The sequence below is a fragment of the Mandrillus leucophaeus genome, unplaced genomic scaffold (assembly GCF_000951045.1).
Source record: "Mandrillus leucophaeus isolate KB7577 unplaced genomic scaffold, Mleu.le_1.0 Scaffold203, whole genome shotgun sequence".
Lineage (NCBI taxonomy): Eukaryota > Metazoa > Chordata > Mammalia > Primates > Cercopithecidae > Mandrillus > Mandrillus leucophaeus.
The window spans coordinates 1,798,896-1,816,672 of record NW_012102066.1 but is presented as its reverse complement, the minus strand read 5'-3'; the positions used below and the strand labels follow the sequence as shown (position 1 = coordinate 1,816,672).

Genomic DNA, 17,777 nt, shown 5'->3' with positions numbered 1-17,777 from the left:
AAAAAAAAAAAAAAAAAAAAAAAAAACCCAGGTGTGGGGGAAAGAAAATACCAGAAGATGATGCCAAAAAGTCAGGTTAAGGCCAGACAGTAAGAGCCCCGAGGCCATGTGAAAGAGTTTTTGGGCTTGGTGCCCTGGGTGTGGGAGCTGGTGGGGACTTCTCAGCCGGGGGTGCCTTGGGGGATCAGCCTGTGGGTGGAGCAGGAGTCAGGAGCCGGCAGCCGACTGTGGTGGGGAACCAAGTTGGGCAGTGTGACGGGGAAATGGAGACAGGTTTGAGGGCAGGGGGGAATTGGCACATGGTTGTCGTTGAGAGGAGGAGGAGCCTATAGTGACCCTGCGGTGTCTGGGGTTGGTAGGTGATGGCACCACGGATGAGACTGAGCAGGGAGGAGGAGCACAGATGATGAGTGTGGTTCCCATGGGTGAGCTCCTGTCCAACCCCGAAGGCTTTTCAGTCCCGTGTGGGGCTTGGCATGTAGCAGGTGGCCAGTAAACACAAAGTCTGCTATTGCCCTCTGCACTTCCCGTCACCCTGTGCATTTCCCGCGTCCTGAGCCATGGGCTCCTCCTCACTGAGGGTGGAGAACTCCCCTGCCCAGAGGATCCTTCCTTATTGGGATTCAAGTGGTCCTGGCTCCTGCCCCATCCCTTTCCTTCCCTCGTTGTGGAAGCCCTGTGGTAGCAAGACGCAAAGAAAAACGCCTACAATTACTTTTATACCCTCTGCCTGCTTTCTTCCAGGTCTGCTGCCTTATTTCTCTCAGCCCTCAGGCATGTGCAGCCACTCAGGTTAATGCTTCACCCCATCATGTTTCTTTCCTATGAATGGAAAGTTCCTAAAATTACACAGCAGGGGTGGCCTGCTCCGCTCCCCCTGGCCAGCTTGCATCCTCATTGCCTGGCTTCACCCTCTGCAGGGCTTGCCGGCTAGTCAGCCATAGGCTATGGCTTTGAAAAATGTAGTTATTGCCTAGGCCTGGTGGCTCATGCCTGTAATCCCAACACTTTGGGAGGCCGAGGCGGGTGGATCACCTGAGGTCAGGAGTTCGAGACCAGCATGACTGACTTGGTGAAACCCTGTTTCTACTAAAAATACAAAAATTAGCCAGGTGTGGTGGTGCATGCCTGTAATCCCAGCTACTCAGAAGGCTGAGGTGGGAGAATTGCTTGAACCTGGGAAGTGGCGGTTGCAGTGAGCCGAGATCGCACCACTGCACTCCAGGCTGGGCAACAGAGCAATTAAAAAAAAAAAAAGAAAAGAAAAAAAAGAAAAGAAAAGGAAAATGTAGTTATTACCCTCACGGAATACCACACCAGTTTCTGTAAAGAGCCAAATACTGTTGAATCAACTGTATGCCAATGGTTGTTCAATAGCTCAGTGGTGTCAGATCTTTCCCCACCCCATCAGTCCCTCTTCCTGCCTTTTCTGCTGCTCTCTGCTGGCTTAGGCAGTTTCCAGGTGGCTTGAGTGACAGCCAGGAGCCACTGGTTCAGAACCATCTTTGGAGGTTCTTTGGCAGAAGCTTGACCTCCGGTACTAAGAGGGACAGTTTAACCATGTGGAACGGACCTCAGAGATGTTCCCATCCAGTGCCCCCAGTTTACAGATGAAGAAACTGAGGCTTAGAGGGGCTGCGTGTGGTTAGTCAGGCGCACAGTCAGAACTAGAACCCAGGCTGCTGACTTCTGTCCTCCCGTGACCCCCTCTGGTGACCCATCCAACAGTGAGCAGTGTTCATTTTCCTGCCCAGAGAAAAGCTTGTTTTCTAAAGAGATGACCATGTCCCAAGCAGGTCTTCCGAAGGAATGAAACCTTCTCATTCCTTACAGCTAAGCCTAAGGACTGGGGTGGGTGGAGGCCCTCAAAACATTAGATCCTGGGAAAAGCAATCAAAGGGCTTCCCAGTAGTTATAGGCTGGGAACCACCTAGATAAGCCTGGGAGAGGGGTGGAGGCCCTCAAAACGTTGGATCCATGGGGAAAAGTAATCAAAGGGGTTCTTAGTAGTTATAGGTTGGGAACCACTGGTCTAATACATCCCTTATTTAGGAGATGAAGAAGCTGAGGTCCAGAGAGGTTAAGGGACTATGTTGAGGTCACACCGCTAGTTATGCAAAGTTGGGACCCTCACCCAAGCCTTCCAGGCATGCTGAAGGGGGCAAAAAGAATTCCATGCGGGATATTTGGCTGCAAACCTCACTTTACACAATTTTGTTGACCCAAATTCAGGAAATCCCTCACTGGTCATGGAGGTTGTGTGAGCCACAGATAACCTATACCCACAGAGAATTTTAAAACCTATTCTAGGATTTCACTGAAGCTAAGATATCATCAGTGGTAAGATACACTATTTGTTTTTTTGTACCACTAAGAAAAACTGCCAAGTATAATTATAAAATACCATCAGTCATAAGATACATCGCAATTTTAGAGATGTTAAAATGTGAGAGAAAAATGTGTGCATCATGGAATTGAAGAAATCTGCGTGATAGCCACTCCCATTCTGTTTGCTGTAGCCCAGATGGTGTCCTTCCGCCTGGCTCTTTCACCTGGTGGAGGTGCCAGTGGAGATAAAATGGCACTTTGAAGAAATAGTATCTGTTACAAACGGAGAAGTAGAGGAGCAGGCCCAGCCCAGTCTGTGGGATCTGGGTAGAGTCGTGGATTTGCTCTCTCAGGAGACGTGGGTTTGAATCTCAGTTCTGAAACTCTAACGGTGTCGTCTTGGGCACATTCTTATTCTCTTCAAGCCTCAGTTTCCTCATCTGCACAATGCAGAATATGTGCCCTGCCACCCTGCCACATGCCCACAGAACTGTTGCAAAGCTCAGAAGAGAAAATGGTAAATATGTGTTTGTTAGATCCACAAATGTCTGTGAATGCCCAGAAGGAGAACTGGGAAATGACAGGGTAGGTTGTGTGGAGTCTTCCTGGGGCAGATGGGGAGCTCCTCTCGGCAACAAGGCTCAGGGGGCGTGGACAGGGCCCAGGGCACTTCTCTAGCTTTGACCACACCCAGGACCCCTTGAGGAAGCATTCCTCACCCATTAGAGGAAAGAGACCCATCCTTAAATGGGGGCAGGGAGACTAGCCGGCAGAAGTCCACCTTCCCAGGAGCAGATGGCAGAGACAGTCAGAGGTCCCAGGGGTTCTGTCCCCAAATCCTGGGCAAACACCCTCGTACTCCCCACCTGGCACGCTGAAGATGCTGTGCATGTGTGCATACACACACATTATGCCCTGCTGGGTCCAACAGTCACAGAAAGCGTAACTTGGCTTCATTGCAAATAGAATCAGCCAAGCCGAGCCATCCCTGCCCTATTTCCCAACTCCAGTTTCTAAGGAGGCGTCCCCCCATCTGCAAGTCAGGAGGGTCCTATCTATCCCTCCCTTCTTCTCCGGACCAAAGGAGAATCAGACAGTTAGCAAAAAAAGTTTCTCCTCCTGCAGTCCCAGGCGGCTCCAGCCTGTCAAGCACCCTGACTCGTCAATCATGGAGGCAGCGTGACTGAGTGCGCAGGCCCTGGGCTCTGAGTTCTCGTCCTGCCTCTGCCCCTACCCCTGCCCCCAACTAGAGGCAGGACCTCGGGCAATTTACCTTTCCTCCATGGGTCTCAGTTTCTTCCTATGTATAGTAGGGATAAAAAGCCCAGCTGTGCTTCCCAAATGGACAAACATAAGGATTAAGCAAGGGGCGGTGCTGGAACAAGCCCCACCGGGGAAGTGTGGACAGAGGGAAGGAGTGCTTTGAGGGGAGAGGAACCAAGGGTGGCAGGAGTTGGGGAGGTGAAAAATCAGGGAGGCAGAGGGACTCAGATACATTGGTCATCGCTGAAACTGCAGTCCTCTCCCCCGGCCTCATATGCAGTAGGCCACCACAGTAAAAAGCACCGAATTCACAGTCGGACCTGGATTCCAAACCTGGCTCTGCAGGTTGCTTACCTTGGACAAGTCTCCTAACCTCTCTCAGCCTCGATTTCCTCATCTATAAAATTGAGTAACCATACCATTCTCGCCTCCTTTGGAGGAATGAGTGAGCCAGTGCAAAAGAAGTGCCTGGCGTCCTGTGGGCATTGAATAAATGGCAGCTGCTGAGGCCCCCACCACCCGCTGCTCTAACCCAGTGGTCTCCTGCAGGTCGGGGGAGCAGCCGTCCTGGCTGTGGGCATCTGGACCCTGGTGGAGAAGAGTGGCTACCTCAGCGTCCTGGCCTCCAGCACCTTTGCCGCCTCCGCCTACATCCTCATCTTTGCGGGCGCACTTGTCATGGTGACCGGCTTCCTGGGCTTCGGTGCCATCCTCCGGGAGCAGAAGGGCTGCCTCTCCACGGTCAGTGCCCACCCCATGCTTGGCACGGAGGGGGAGCCCTGCATCACCCAGTCAGGTTTCCAGCAAGCGAGAGGGGCCCCAGCCCTGGAGTGGGAGGGGCTGAGGCTGTGGGAGAGCCAGAGAGGGGGTGGCTGCTCCTGGGTCTGGTGTTTGCCACGGTCTCCGGGTTCCTAGGACCCAAGCAAGCAGGGCCGTCTCAGTAGCTGCAGTGGCAGCTCCTTCTCCACATCTCCATCTCTGTCTCCTTCTCCCACTCCCCTTCTGCCTCCTCCTCCTCCATTTCTTCTTCTCCTTTTCTTCCTGCTCCTCTCCTTCTTCCCCTCCTCTCTACCCTTCCCCTCATCCTTATCCCTTTTCCTTCTCATTCTCTTTCTCCTCCTACTTGCCCTTCTCCCCTTCCTCTCCCTCCTTCCTCCTCTTCCTCCTCCTCTTCCCCTTCCTCCTTCTAGGTTTTATTATGGCAGTTTTCAAAGATATACAGAAATAACGAGTGTTTTTCATGAAGCTCTGTCTTCCCTTCACCCAAAGTTCAACAGTTACCATCTCATAGCCGATCTTGGTTCCATCCACTCTCTCACCTACATCCTGCCCACTTCCTAACCCCAGGGTGGTTCTGAAACAGTCCCAGACAGCATGTCATCTGTTAGTGTTTCAGTGTGTACCTCTAAAACTTCAGAACCCTCTTCTAGAAAACGTGATAACATTACCATTATCACACTTTAAAACAATTAACAGTCATTCCTTAATATCATGAAATACCCAGGCAGCTTCACATCTTCCCAATTGAACCATAAGCTGTCGTTGTGTTTACATTTGAGTTAGAATCTAAATTAGGCTCAAGTGTTAAAACTGGTTGCTTATCTCCTAAGTCTCCTAAAGTGAAGGCCCCCAGAGTTTGGATTTTGAGCTATTTTCCAGCAGGTGGGACATGTGTGCTGAGAGCCAGCCACGCCACCACCCACCCCCACATGGGGCCTACCATGAGGATTTCCAGCAGGGCAATGCAGGTCGGTCAGCTGAGGTCCTTGAGAGCCACGTAGCCCATCCCAGATCTGACCAACGTAGCTGGATGAAGGCACGTGACATGACTGACTAAAACCAGGCATGTAGGGTGTCTAGGGATATTCCCTGTGGGTGGCACTGACTAGCCATGACGTTTACAGGGATCAGTGCAGTTGGGCCCAGAGAGAGAACCCCTCTTCTCTGCAGTGTCAGCAAGCCTGTTTGTATCCTGTCTGGCTCTGCACCCCTTAGCAAGTAGGGCCTTCAGCCTGGCCTCAGGCTTCAGGCTGGGCCTCTGGACCTTAGGCCTGGAGGTCTGCCCATGAGCAGGCTGCTAAGCTGCGTGCCCTCACCTGCCTCCTTCCTTCCGTTAGGTCATCTAGTTCAGAGAGGACAGGACTCACCTCTGGACAGCTCGAGAAGGAATGCAGAAGCCCCCACCGAGCACCTTCCTTCTGACCCAGAGCCATCTGTCCTGGTTCTATAGAGCCACTAAAGGCCAGTGCTCCTCTGCAGCACTGGGAAACAGGCCCTGCATTCCTCCCTGAGCCCAATTGGAACACAAATGGCCACTATTTACTAGAGCCCCCTCCCTGTATCCTCACTACAGCAACCTGCAAAGTCCCGGTAATCTGAACTCTGTGCCAAGTAAGTGCTGTGCTCAACACTCGTGCGCATCAACTCACTCAGTCCTCGCCCTGCCCCGAAGAGCAGCAACTCTTACTCTGTGTATGGACGGGGAAGAAACAGCAGAGGCAGGTGAAGCGGTTTGCCAGAGTCACCTGGCAGTTGTGTTCTTTTAGGTGATGGTCAGTCAGGTGTGGCCACAAGAGGGGGCACAGGAGAGGCACAGGACAACAGAGTTTACCAGATTCATAGGTCCTAGACCGAGCCTGTCCAACCCGTAGCCCACGGGCCGCCTGCAGCCCAGGACAGCTTTGAATGCGGCCCAATATAAATCCGTAAACTTTCTCAAAACATGAGACTTTTTTGTGATTTTATTTTTCTTAGCTCATCAGCTATCATTAGTGTGTTTTATGTGTGGACCAGGGAAGCCAAAAGATCAGACACCCTGTCCTAGACAGATTCACTGCACACTCCACCAGGAGTGGGGTGGGGGGTCACACGGGTGGAGAACTAGGGCTCCTCAAGCAGGCAGGGAACAGAGAGTGAGTGAGACCCTTTCACTGGGGGTCAGGATGGCACCATCAGAAAAGGCAGGAGGGGATTCCATTGGTGCATTTGAATATCACTAGATCACAGTCAGGGGAGGGTAGCAAGGGGAACTTGTAGCAGGGCCAGCCCTATCACACTGGTGTACCTGCTCACCCCAGCAGGTGCACACAGCCCGCATGTAGGGATGTGGAGGCAGAAGAAATGCAGAGTTTTAAAATGCATGATACACACTGCTGGTGAGCGGCATGTGGTCTGCCTCCAAGCCCACGCTGTCACCCACCTCACTCTTCTGCATCCAAATAGGTCATATTCACTCCCATTTTCCAGATGACGAAACTGGGCTGAGATGTGGAGCAAGTAATGCCTGGAGCTGGACTGTGCATTACAATCTGTTGGAATCACCTCTAAGAGTCTGCTTCCCTGGGGAGGACAAGCCTGATGGGAGGCAGAGGGACCAGAGGCCAAGGGGGAGGATGTGTGCAGGGCACACCCTGCCCTCCATCTCTGGAGAGGTCTTCATGGAGCAGTGGCTTTCAGAGATCTGGTTGGTAACAAGGGAGGGCTCCTTGCAGCACCTAGCCCAGAACCCTAGGGCAAGATATGGGGGTATGGTGGGGGGACCCTAGAAGTCTCAGGTATCTCAGTGCCTCCTTGCTCCCATTATAGTAAGGAAAGAACAGCACACCTGGGTCAGAGCATATTCAGTTTAGAAGGGACCTTGAGGGTCACAGAGTCCAGTGCTCCATCCAAAGGTTACAGGCTGAACGACAGTGTCTGGGTGAGTGTGTGGGTCACCCAGGCATTAGTGGGAGACACTCAGAATTATTGGAGTTTTTGGAGAATAGTGTAATCATAGAAGCTCTTCTCCTTGGCCATCTCAAAGGCCAGAAGGGAAGCCTAAGCTTTAGCACCTGACCACGCTGTGCTCTCCAAGCCACTGATCACAGCCTCCCATTCCACACTTCCTCTCACACCATCCATTCATGAGATCTGTCCAGACATCCAGGCTGATCCATGAAGAATGAATGTCTCCAGCCTCTGCATCTCAACCTGGCTGTCACTGAGTCTAGACGGCCTGCCCAGAGGGAACCAAGCCCTGTGCCTGGGCCATGCAGGAGAGATGTGGAGAGTCAGTAAAGGTGAGGGCCTTGTGTTTGCCTAAAGGCTTGCTGGGCACCTCTTGCCCTACCCTTCTGCACTTCAGGGAGTCAACAAAGTGAGCCTTATCCCTCTGGGGCTTGAGGCGGGGAGGGGCACAGCAGCTGTTGGACAGGCTGGTGCAAGATTCCCTGCTTCTTCTCAGCTCCACTTTACCCTCTTCTGTAGAGACTTGTCTGCGTTCACTCCCATCCCACACAGTACTGGCGATCTCTCTGGTCCAAGTCACTAAACAGACACATCAGGGAGGCAACAGCTTGAAACTGAGGTCAGAAAAAAGTGTGCATGCACACACACACATGCATATGCACTCAGCCACCAATGCAGGACTGTGGAGACAGGCATCTCTGCCAGGGCACTAGCAAACAGCAAACTCCATGGCCTAGAAAGCTTTCTTTGCTTTGTCTACTCCTCTGAAAGAACCAGTGACAGAACTGGCCCAAGGACAGAGCAAGAGGTAAAGCTGGGGATCCTGAGTCATTCACATCCTGGCCCAACAGCCCCTGAAACATCGAGCACTTGATTGTTTAAACCAAGAAGGTGGCTGTACAACCTTTCTTGGGCTAACACAAGTAGGAATTTTAAAACCCAGGCTCCTGTTTAGAGTCACGTGGTGTGGTTAAGGCAGTGTAAAAGTGCTCCATGCCTCTCAGCAGTTCCTTTCTGGTTCCATTTCATTTTGTCCCCTCCATGTCTCACTTCCATGTGAAATCTTGAATCAGCTGACAGGTGAGGGAAGCTCCAGAGGAGAAGGGCAGCGAGTCTATCACTGGACAATGTGGTCCCTGAGGAGGAGAGGGAAAGATGAAAGCCCGGGCATCTGAATGACATGCGTCTACCTTGGATCGGGAGGAGCGTGGGAGAAGTTCCCAAGGAATGACCCAGAGGGAGACCATCCAGCTTCCACACAGGCACGAAGTCTGTCCTGGCACAGCCCTTTCTCCTCGCTCACCTGCAGCCCCTCAAGGTCACTTTCCCAAGAAGGAAGTGGCTGTCGGGGACAGAAATAGCGCATCTCTGCCGGTGCTGAAATGATGATCAGCTTGGCACCGGAAATCTGCCGAGCAGGAACAGGAGTGGGGCTTAAATTATTCACACCAGATCTTTTTTAGCAAAGACTGCATGAGAGAGATCATTCAGGCCGTCTGAGCCTGGGGTGAAAGACCAGGACAGAGGCCACCTGGATCAAAAGAGAGGGATATTTTTAGAGTTTTGAATGGAGGCTCTGAAAACTTCTATATTTTAAGCCAAATGAAGATCATGGTGGATGATTCAAACTAAACTGGGTCTTTATTGGGCGTTCTTTTCTGTTTGGGGGATGGATTAAAAAGTAAGAAGTTCTAAAAACCAATTTCTGAAAACAAGGGGATCCAGAATTGCCACACCTCCATCAAATAGGCCAAGACTTGGTCAACCAGGGCCCTAAAGTCCACAATCAGAGGTGAAAATATATGGGCTCGGGTTCAAAAGCTGGTGTCCGTGTACCTTGCCCAGCTTGCTCTGGGACCTTGGGTAAGTCACTCAGCTTCTGCCTGCCTCCTTGTGTTGCCATTTTATACAGGACGATGTGTGAGGTTAATGAAGAAGTATTTTCAGGTCTTAGGAAGTGAATCACCACATTATAAAAAGATGGTAAAAATGTGGCTCTAATGAACATCCACATCACTATTGCCATCACCATGACCAAGCTCCCTTAAGAAGGAACCTAAATAAATAAGAGTTATTCTGAGGGCCATGGCTCCCAGGGCCCTGCAGCCTGAGCTGGGCCACATCCTCTGAAGTAGCTGGCGCTGATGGGAAGTTCAGGGTGAGGAGAGCCTGGGTCCCCATGCCTGGGAACTGGACTGTGTCCTCCCTGGCTCGTTTCTTACCTACATGTGCTGTTATGTTGCTCCACCAACCACCCAGCTCCAGGGTGGGCCTTGCGTCATCTGTTTGGTGGCTCTTTAACCTTTGAGTCCGCTGACCCCACCATGCTCCAAAGGGAGCATTCTATAGCCAGGGCTTGGGGAACCCCGACCGCTCTCCAGCATGAGCCTTTCCTCATCCAGCGTGGCTTCTGCAATGCGGGCAGGGGAATGGACCAGGTGGCCTCAGAACCCTGAAGGATCCTTGGGAAGCAGGATGCAAACATCCCCAAGAGCTGGCCGCTCAAGAGACCCATAGGATCTGTGTTGACATCCACCCTTTTCGGGGTACAGCAGGTGTATCTGATCACCACAGTCCAGGAGCATTGTCTCGAAGGGGTGGTTCTACGGCCAATTAGCTTCCACCACCACCTCCCTCCAGTTTTCTGCAATGGATGCTCCATATTGCATGGATGGGACTGCCTAATTCATCAATAGCAACAAGCATTTCCAGCACATTCCTGGCAAGTCCTGCTCTGCTGGGCCCAAGGCAGGGTGAGAAGGGGAGGAAGGAAAAAGGGCCCCTGACTTAGTTCTAGGCTTAGAGTCTAGTGAGGAGCACGAGGTGCCTGTATTAAAAGGCAAAGGACCATGCAGGCAGTTTAAATTTGTGTTGGATTTGGTCAGAGGCTCTGACCTCTCTGGGTTTTCCTTAACTTCCAGGCTGCCCTGTTCCATGGAGCCTGGTGTCTCCTCGTTCTTGGGAGCCTTCCCTTTCCACCCATAGCCAGTCCTGTCCTAGAATTAATTACCACTGCTCGGGACCCATCACCAGCCCTGTCCTGGGGTCCCTGCCACTGCTCCTTGTCCTACCCTTGCTCCTTCCTTGCACAGGTGCCTTCAGGCTGTACTATCTCTCCCACAGCCTGCAAGAAGACAGCCAATGGGAAAGTCTGGGTCCTTCCAGGGCACTGGGAGGGAGTAGCAATTGGTCACTTTCCTCATGCCTGAATCCACTGAACACCAGCATCCTCTGAGTTCCCTGCGCCGTGTCTGCCTATAGGGGGACTGGCCCTCATCACCCCAGCCAGCTGACCAGGGCCTAATGCCCAATCTGCGGGGCCACTGTCACTCAGCCTGTTCAGACTGGGCTCTCAGTCGTCCCAGCTTGAATCCTAGTAAACGCCTGTCTTTGGCCTGGAGTTCTGAAACTGTGTTCCCCTTCCATGACCCTCACCACCTCCTGGAACACACACAGTGTGATCTCCTTAGACCTCCAACATTTGGGCTGGAACATTGAAGGGCCTCAGCCACATTTTCTTGATGTGCCTCTGGAAGACTTGCTGCCTCCCCGAGACCCAGTTTTGTCCCTCCCTGCCTCTTCCAGCATGCCCTTACTCTGTCCACCGGTTTTCTGCACCCTAGCTCTGGCCCCCTTTTCTGCTCCCAGAACCACATGTCAGTATCACATATTGGCCAGAGCACATTCTTGAGCCCTCACTGTAGAGCCGCTTCCAGGTGGAATGGCTGAATCCCAACCTTTGGCGTGGTTGCAGCTGGACGACCCAGGTGTTGAGCCCTGGGCTGGGGCCAGGAGGGGTAGAGGTTACCTCCATCTTTCTAAGAGTGACCCTTGGTTACAGGAATGGCTGAAGGCTCCCAAATCTACATCCTCTCTTTTCTGCACAAATGGGCCTGGCAGCTGCACCTCTGAGCCGACTGCAGTTAATGGTTAATTGCCAGAAAATAATTCACCCTGAGGCTGTTGCCACTGAAAAAGCTGGCTTCACTTTTCCTGTTTGGCGGGAGTGACCCTCCCTCCCTGACCCTCCCTCCGGCTTCCTCTGTAATCCTCTCACACACACAGCCAGCTGGGAGCCTCGGGCTGGGCTCTCCTCCCTGCAGCTTAACCTTGGCAGGGTCTTGGGTTTTCTTTGGCTGTTGCTGCACTGTTCTGAGAATAGGCTAGTACCTCCCTCTCATCCCAACCTGCCTGGACTGCCTTGACTGGATGTGGCGTGGCAGGAAGCTTCACAAACCCTGACTATCTCTAATTACACAGAATGGCTGGAGACACAGATGAGGAATGGTTCAGTGAAGCTCCCTTCTTTGTGGTAGAATCAATCCAATGGAGAAATTTCGAAATTCCAGTTTCATAACGTTTTTCAAACTTACCTCAAAGATGGCACCAGCTGATGCTGAACTGCCCTGTCTCTTATGCACCAGCGAATCTGCCCCAAAATCTCTATCTGGGGCTCAGCTTGCCCCAGGCAATGTAAGTCCAGCCCTCAATTTCTGGCAGGGCATGGTGGCTCATGCCTGTAATCCCAGCACTCTGGGAGGCCAAGCTGGGAGGATTGCTTGAGGCCAGGAGTTTGTGACCAGCCTGGGAAATATGGTGAGACACCATCTCTACAAATAAATAAATACATAAATTTAATTAGCCAGGCATGGTGGTATGCATTTGTAGTCCCAACTACTTAGGAGGCTGAGGTGGGAGGATCACTTGAACCCAGGAGTTCGAGGCTGCAGTGAGCCATGATTGTACCACTGTACTCCAGCCAGGGTGGCAAAGCAAGACTCTGTCTCAAAAAAAAAAAATAAAAAGGACTCAATTTCTAATTACTCATCTTAATGTCACAGTGAAATATTTCTGCATATTTCCTGCAAGGCCTTGTATTAAAAAAACAAAACAAACAAAAAGAAAACATTGGTTTGGTTCAGAGAGTGCTATGCTTCACTTTGGATCTATAGTTTTAGAAAATACCCAGTTTTGCTTCTAGTTTAAACTGTTGCATTAAACTGTTGCATTTCCAAGAATTAATTGGAAATAAAATCACTTTGCTATATGGGGAAAGATGAATGTTTGGATCCCATTCTATGCTTAACACACTGCTCTTGTTTGGCATATTTTGAAATGGGATCGTTCTTATGGAGGGCTCTGGGGCAGATGCTACAGGAGCTTTCTTTGGAATTCTCGTTATCTGTTTCCATTAGACCATAGGTGGTCACTTTTGGAAGGACCGGCAGCCCTGGATCTGCAGGGGCAGACCAGTCACAGAAACCAGAGTGGAGCTGGAGGTCAGTGGGGTAGGTTCAGGTCATACCAAGGGCACAGGGACCACGAAGGCAGAACCAGGTAAAGATCAGAGCCAGGAGGGCAAGCAGGGATCCGCGCGTACACAGTCCCAGGGAGCGAGACAAGCAGGGAGGCCCCAGAGTCAGGGAGGCTCAGAAACAAGGATGCTAACAGTGAGACCATGGCTCAGAAACTTCTGGCCCAGGGAGGGCTTCATGGAGGCTGTGCCTGAGCTGAGAGTGTTGGTGGCTGAGCAGCCAATAAATAGAACACAGATGGGGTCGGGGCAGGGAATTCTGGGCAGGAGGAACAGCGAGAGCAAAAGGCGCAGAGGCTGGAGGCTTCACTGTGTACAGCTCTGTGTGCACGCACAGGAGTGTTTCTCAGGTTTGTACAACAGTGACTAGCTTCTGAGGTGAGAGCGGGCTGGGTTGAATAAAGTGAAGGGTGGAGAGGGCAGAGACAGGCATTAGAATCCATGGCCATGAACCCAGGATGAGCCAAGGGGTTGAGGAGCAGGTGAAAGCTGCTCTTGTGCCATTCTTGGCAAAAAGGAAGGCCAGCTGCCCGGGGCGGGGCGGGGGACCTGGATTATCTCTTGCCTGCCCCACTGGTACAGGGAGGGCTTCCCTGGGCTTCCCTCTATTCTCTCCATCTTCACCTACTCATTCCTCACCTCTCCTGACACTCTGTCCCTTGTGGAGCACTGACACCCCTGTGTTCACCTGAACCATACCTGCCCTAAAATGCTGAATCCACCCTGAGTGAGCCCAGGGAGCTCATCCGTCCATCTCTCCCCCATTTAGTGGGGACAGTACCATGCAGCAGGTCAGAGCACAGGTTCTACAGCTGGAACTCCTGGGTTCTGTTCCTCACTCACCATGTACTTGCTAAGTGACCTCCAGCAAGCTACTTAGCGTCTCCAAGCTCCTGTCCTCACCTATAAAGTAAGGCTGATGCTCGTGCCCACGTGGCAATGTGATGAGCAATGCTTAGTACTCATCTCCAAGGGTGGACAGGAGATGCCATGCAATGTGCTTATAAGGAGGGGGCTGGCACCTGGGAGAGCTTGTACATGTGGGCTGTTACTGTTACATGTGGGAAGCATGTGCCAGGCTAGGCTTGGTGCTCCAGGGCTGTGCAGATGAGTAAGGCACTGCCTCTGCCAAGGAAGGGTTATTTTTTTTCTTTTGCCGGAAGACATGCCTGTCTATTGCTCCCACTACAGAAAACCTGCCTGCCCTCTGCTCCTCTACTAAGTTTTGAGAAGCAAGACCAGCCCGCCCTGAGTTGGGGTGTTGCCTCCTAAGCCATGGGCCAGTGCTTCTGGGGGCTCTCTGCAGAGAATTCTGGGCTTTATTGGTGGAGCGGGGGCCCTCCCTGGCACAGTGAGCTAGGAAAAGCAGGACACCATGAGGTCCAGTGAATTCTAACTACATGGAAATATGGGCTGAGAATTTCTTATTACTGACTTTTGTATAATAATTCAAAAAGCAATACCAAACCCAACTTAAGGCTAAAGGTGTTTCCAGAACCTTCTTGATGCTTCCTAGAGTCAACCCCTAACACAAACCTTATGGCGTCATACCCCTCCCCAGCTCACTGAAGCACATGGAGGAATCCATGGCTGCTTCAGAAAACAGATGATCCCCAAGGAAACATTGAGAGCTCTCGGGTTGTACCTGGCCTCATGGAATTCCCTTGTGGAATTCCAGCCCCCGCGGTCCCATGGGGATGTGAGCTGAAGCAATATAACCTTCCCTGATCCTTTTGTCAAGGCGAGCAGCCTCCTACCGCAGAGGCGCCCTCCCAGGCGGGTACAGTGCTGCACATGCTTCTGTCCATGTTCCGTTTCCAGCTGCTTGGAAGCTAGCTAACATTCCTTGGATCTTATTTTTGTGGCTCCCACAGTGCATAGGGACACATAAGCGAATCAAGTCCCAGCATCAGCCTGAGAACCTGGAGGTAAATGTGTGACCCAGGGTTTTGCCACCTCGGCACTGCTGGCATTTTGGGCCAGATAATTTTTCACTGCGGGAGACTGCCCTGCACCCAGTGGGATGCTTAGCATCTGGGCCTCGATCCTCTAGATACTCCTTTTGCCAAATACCCACTGGGTGCAAAATTGTGCCAGGTTGAGAACCACTGGTGTAAATTTAACTAAGGTAACTGTGCTATGCTACTCTCAGATCAGAAAAAGATTAAGCTACTGCCCCCAGCATGGGGCTGGTATGCTCCAGCCAGTTTCTGCTGTCTCAGAGGTGTACTTTATTTGAAAGTGCACTCCTGCATCTTAATCAGGGGATGTCTGCTAAGTGTGTGTCTAGACCCAGCACCATACCGGGCACTGTGGAGGAGCCAGAAGCAACCTCAGATGTGGTCCCTGTTTCTCCGAAGCTCACAGTCATTCTAGGGGACAGAGTGGTAACACCTGAAGCAAAAGCAGTGCTACAGAGCAATGGGTAAAGCTGTGTCACTCATCCAGTGATGACCTACACTGAGGAACCACATGGCAGGCAGGGGAGGGACACAGAGGTGAAGCCTAGTCCGGCAGAGGAGAGACAGGCAAAGCAGAGAGCGCAGGTGTCAGGAGACAGCAGATGACGCGCTGCAGGCATTCAGAGGGCGGGGAGTGGCAGTTGCTCCCGCCCAGGGATGGCCTGGTGGAGCCATGACTGAGCCGAGCCAGGTGTGGAAGGAGAGGTAGGCGCCAGCATTCGGCAGGGGGACAGGCAGGGCAAAGGCCCGAAGGCTGGACACTTGGCCTGTGTGCAGCAACACCAGGAACACTTTTCAGCTTTGCACACAGAGCCAGTGTGTGCCGCAGGGGCCCTGAGATGATCCCGTCGGACCCAGGGAGTTAGGAAAGGCTGGGTAAGGTGCAGGGTGGAGGGGCAGAGGTGACAGCTCTGTCAGAGCCCATGACTTCACCCGGCTGAAGCCCTAGCTGATGAGGGACCCTTTGCCTGCTCCTGGGCCTGGTGGACCACACACCTGGTGGGTCACACCTGCAGCCTCCCTGCTGTGGAAGCTGCTGCCTGGAGCCAGTGCCTGTGCCCACCAGCACCCGGCCTCAGTCGCCTCAGTCCCCTCGAAGCCCCAGGCCAGGCCTTCACTCCCCTCCCAGGCATCTTTACACACTAGAGCTTGAGAAGGCTATCCCCACACACCACTGCCCCTGCCAAGCGCTCCCCCTCCTCCTGGAGGAGGTCACTCCAGCAGGTCAGATAGCCTGTGTGATGCCTCTGAACCAGCCTGTGCAGGGGTAGGATGTACTAATTTAGCCAGCCACTAAACCAAGGGGTGAGGTTCGGTATCTCTACCTCCCCATCCTCCCTGTTCGCCACCCTGTCTTCAGTAGGAACTGGGGCAGTGGCTTCTCCTGAGAAGCGGCGTGACACTACCAGCTATCCAGGAGTATCCTGTGGACGTGACTCACGGCCCACAGGGGCGATGGGGAGAAGGAAGGTGGAGAGATGCCAGCATGTGGCTCTCCTAGCTGCCAGCAGCCTGGGTGCTCCTGTCAGTTAGGGACACTCCATCACCTCTTCCTCCCATGTCCCGGAGGTCTCTGGGAGCGACTGGCATCAGTGCCTTCAGGTCCTGTGCAGCGGGAGGGAGCCGGCCTCAGCACCATAGCTGGGGATGATGGAGGGAAGTTTGGAGCAGGCAGGAAGGGCACGCATGTCAGAGAGGAGCCGCAGGGCCCCGCAGCGTATGGCAGGGGAGAGCCCCTGAGTCGAGGAGGCTCAGAAACAAGGATGCCTCACCCTGGGTAGGGTGAGGGTGAATGTGTAGCCATGCTCTGTCTGATGGACTGGGCGGCTCCCTGGGGGACCACACTCTGGCATGGGCTGGCTGCGCCTCCCACTGGCTGACAAGGACCGCACCCCTCATGCTGTGGGACCTGGAGCTCTGGGAGGGCAGGAGGCAGGTCAGATCACTGGAAAGTACATTTCCCCTCTCACTGGGTCCTTGTTGACCCTAAAGTTTGCGTCCTACACGAGGGGACCAAAGAAGGCTGAAATCTGGCCCATGCAACTCTTCCTGAGCCACGTTTTTCTAATTTGCACCAAAGTACTAGCAGCCATCCAGCTAGAGCCAGCATGTGGTGGAGCCTGAACGCAACCCAAGTTCACTGACTTCCCCCCAGCCTTCCTCAGTGTTTGGGCCCTACTTCTCAGAGGCTTGTCAAGCAGGAGGACCATCCACAGACCCTCTCTTCAGCCTCCTGCCGCAGCTTACCCTGCATCCCACTCGGTACATGTAGACCCAGGCTTGGGCCTGAGGCCCTCTTCATCCACACTCCTCCCCAGGGAGTGGAAAGTCCGTAGGGTGGAGGGAATGTGTCCTTGTGGAATCTGCAACTCCCTCCCACCACTTCCTGACCTCCTCCTAGGGACCCAGGAGTGTGAATCCTCTGTCCAGACAACCTGCACGCAGCATCTGCAAGCATGTCCTGAGGCTGACTAGACCCCTGGCATGTGTGCCTCTAGCCTGCACCACACCCAGCCCTCTCCAGACCCCCTGCCAAGGGGCATCTGACCCTGGGGGAGGGGCAGACAGAGCTGGAGGTTGTTCTTGGTGCAGTGAAGAGCCTGGGGCAGGAAAGGAAGGGGCAGGGACCTTGCATTTGTGCTCTTGGCCTCAGGCCCCACAAATGATGGGGCTAGGCCTGACACTGTTATTCTGAAACTGGACACTCTCCCTGTGTCCCTGATACTGGGAGACTATAGGACACAGTAAAATTGCAATGAGGAGGTGGGTAACACACTTCATGTGAAAGGAAGCCCTGCTCTTGGACCACAGTTCTTTCCCTGTGAAAAGAAACGGCCCCTCTCCTACATTCCTTAATCCCTGCCCATGCCAGGCTCCCTGCTGAGTGGTGCAGGAGATGGTTGGGCGAGTCTCATGGGCCCATGGATTAGCATTGCCTCTGAAATGCCCTGTCTGTCCTGGGCATCCCCCACCACCACCCACCACCATATACCTCCTGCTCACACTCCTTTCCCTGCTGGGTGAAGCCTAGAGTTTCAGTCTCACCCACAGGCTGGGCCTTCCCTAGAATCCAGCCATCCCAGTGACCATGGGCAGCTGCCCTGCTGTGGCCAGGTGGGCGGGGAGTGCCTGGGGGCAGCCCGGGTGGGAGGTGCTCTTGAGTCGGGCTGAGCTTCCCCACAGTG

General features: G+C 53.1%; 1 protein-coding gene across 3 annotated transcripts in view; it reads left to right on the top strand.

Annotated features, from left to right (window-relative positions):
- TSPAN11 (tetraspanin 11) overlaps nt 1-17,777 on the top strand; it is a 62,187-nt gene that overhangs the window by 29,525 nt on the left and 14,885 nt on the right. For all 3 annotated transcript variants that reach the window (XM_011979558.1, XM_011979560.1, XM_011979561.1), the window contains one exon: nt 4,141-4,332. In XM_011979558.1, coding sequence (XP_011834948.1) covers nt 4,141-4,332 — 192 coding nt within the window. The remainder of the gene's footprint in view (nt 1-4,140; nt 4,333-17,777) is intronic.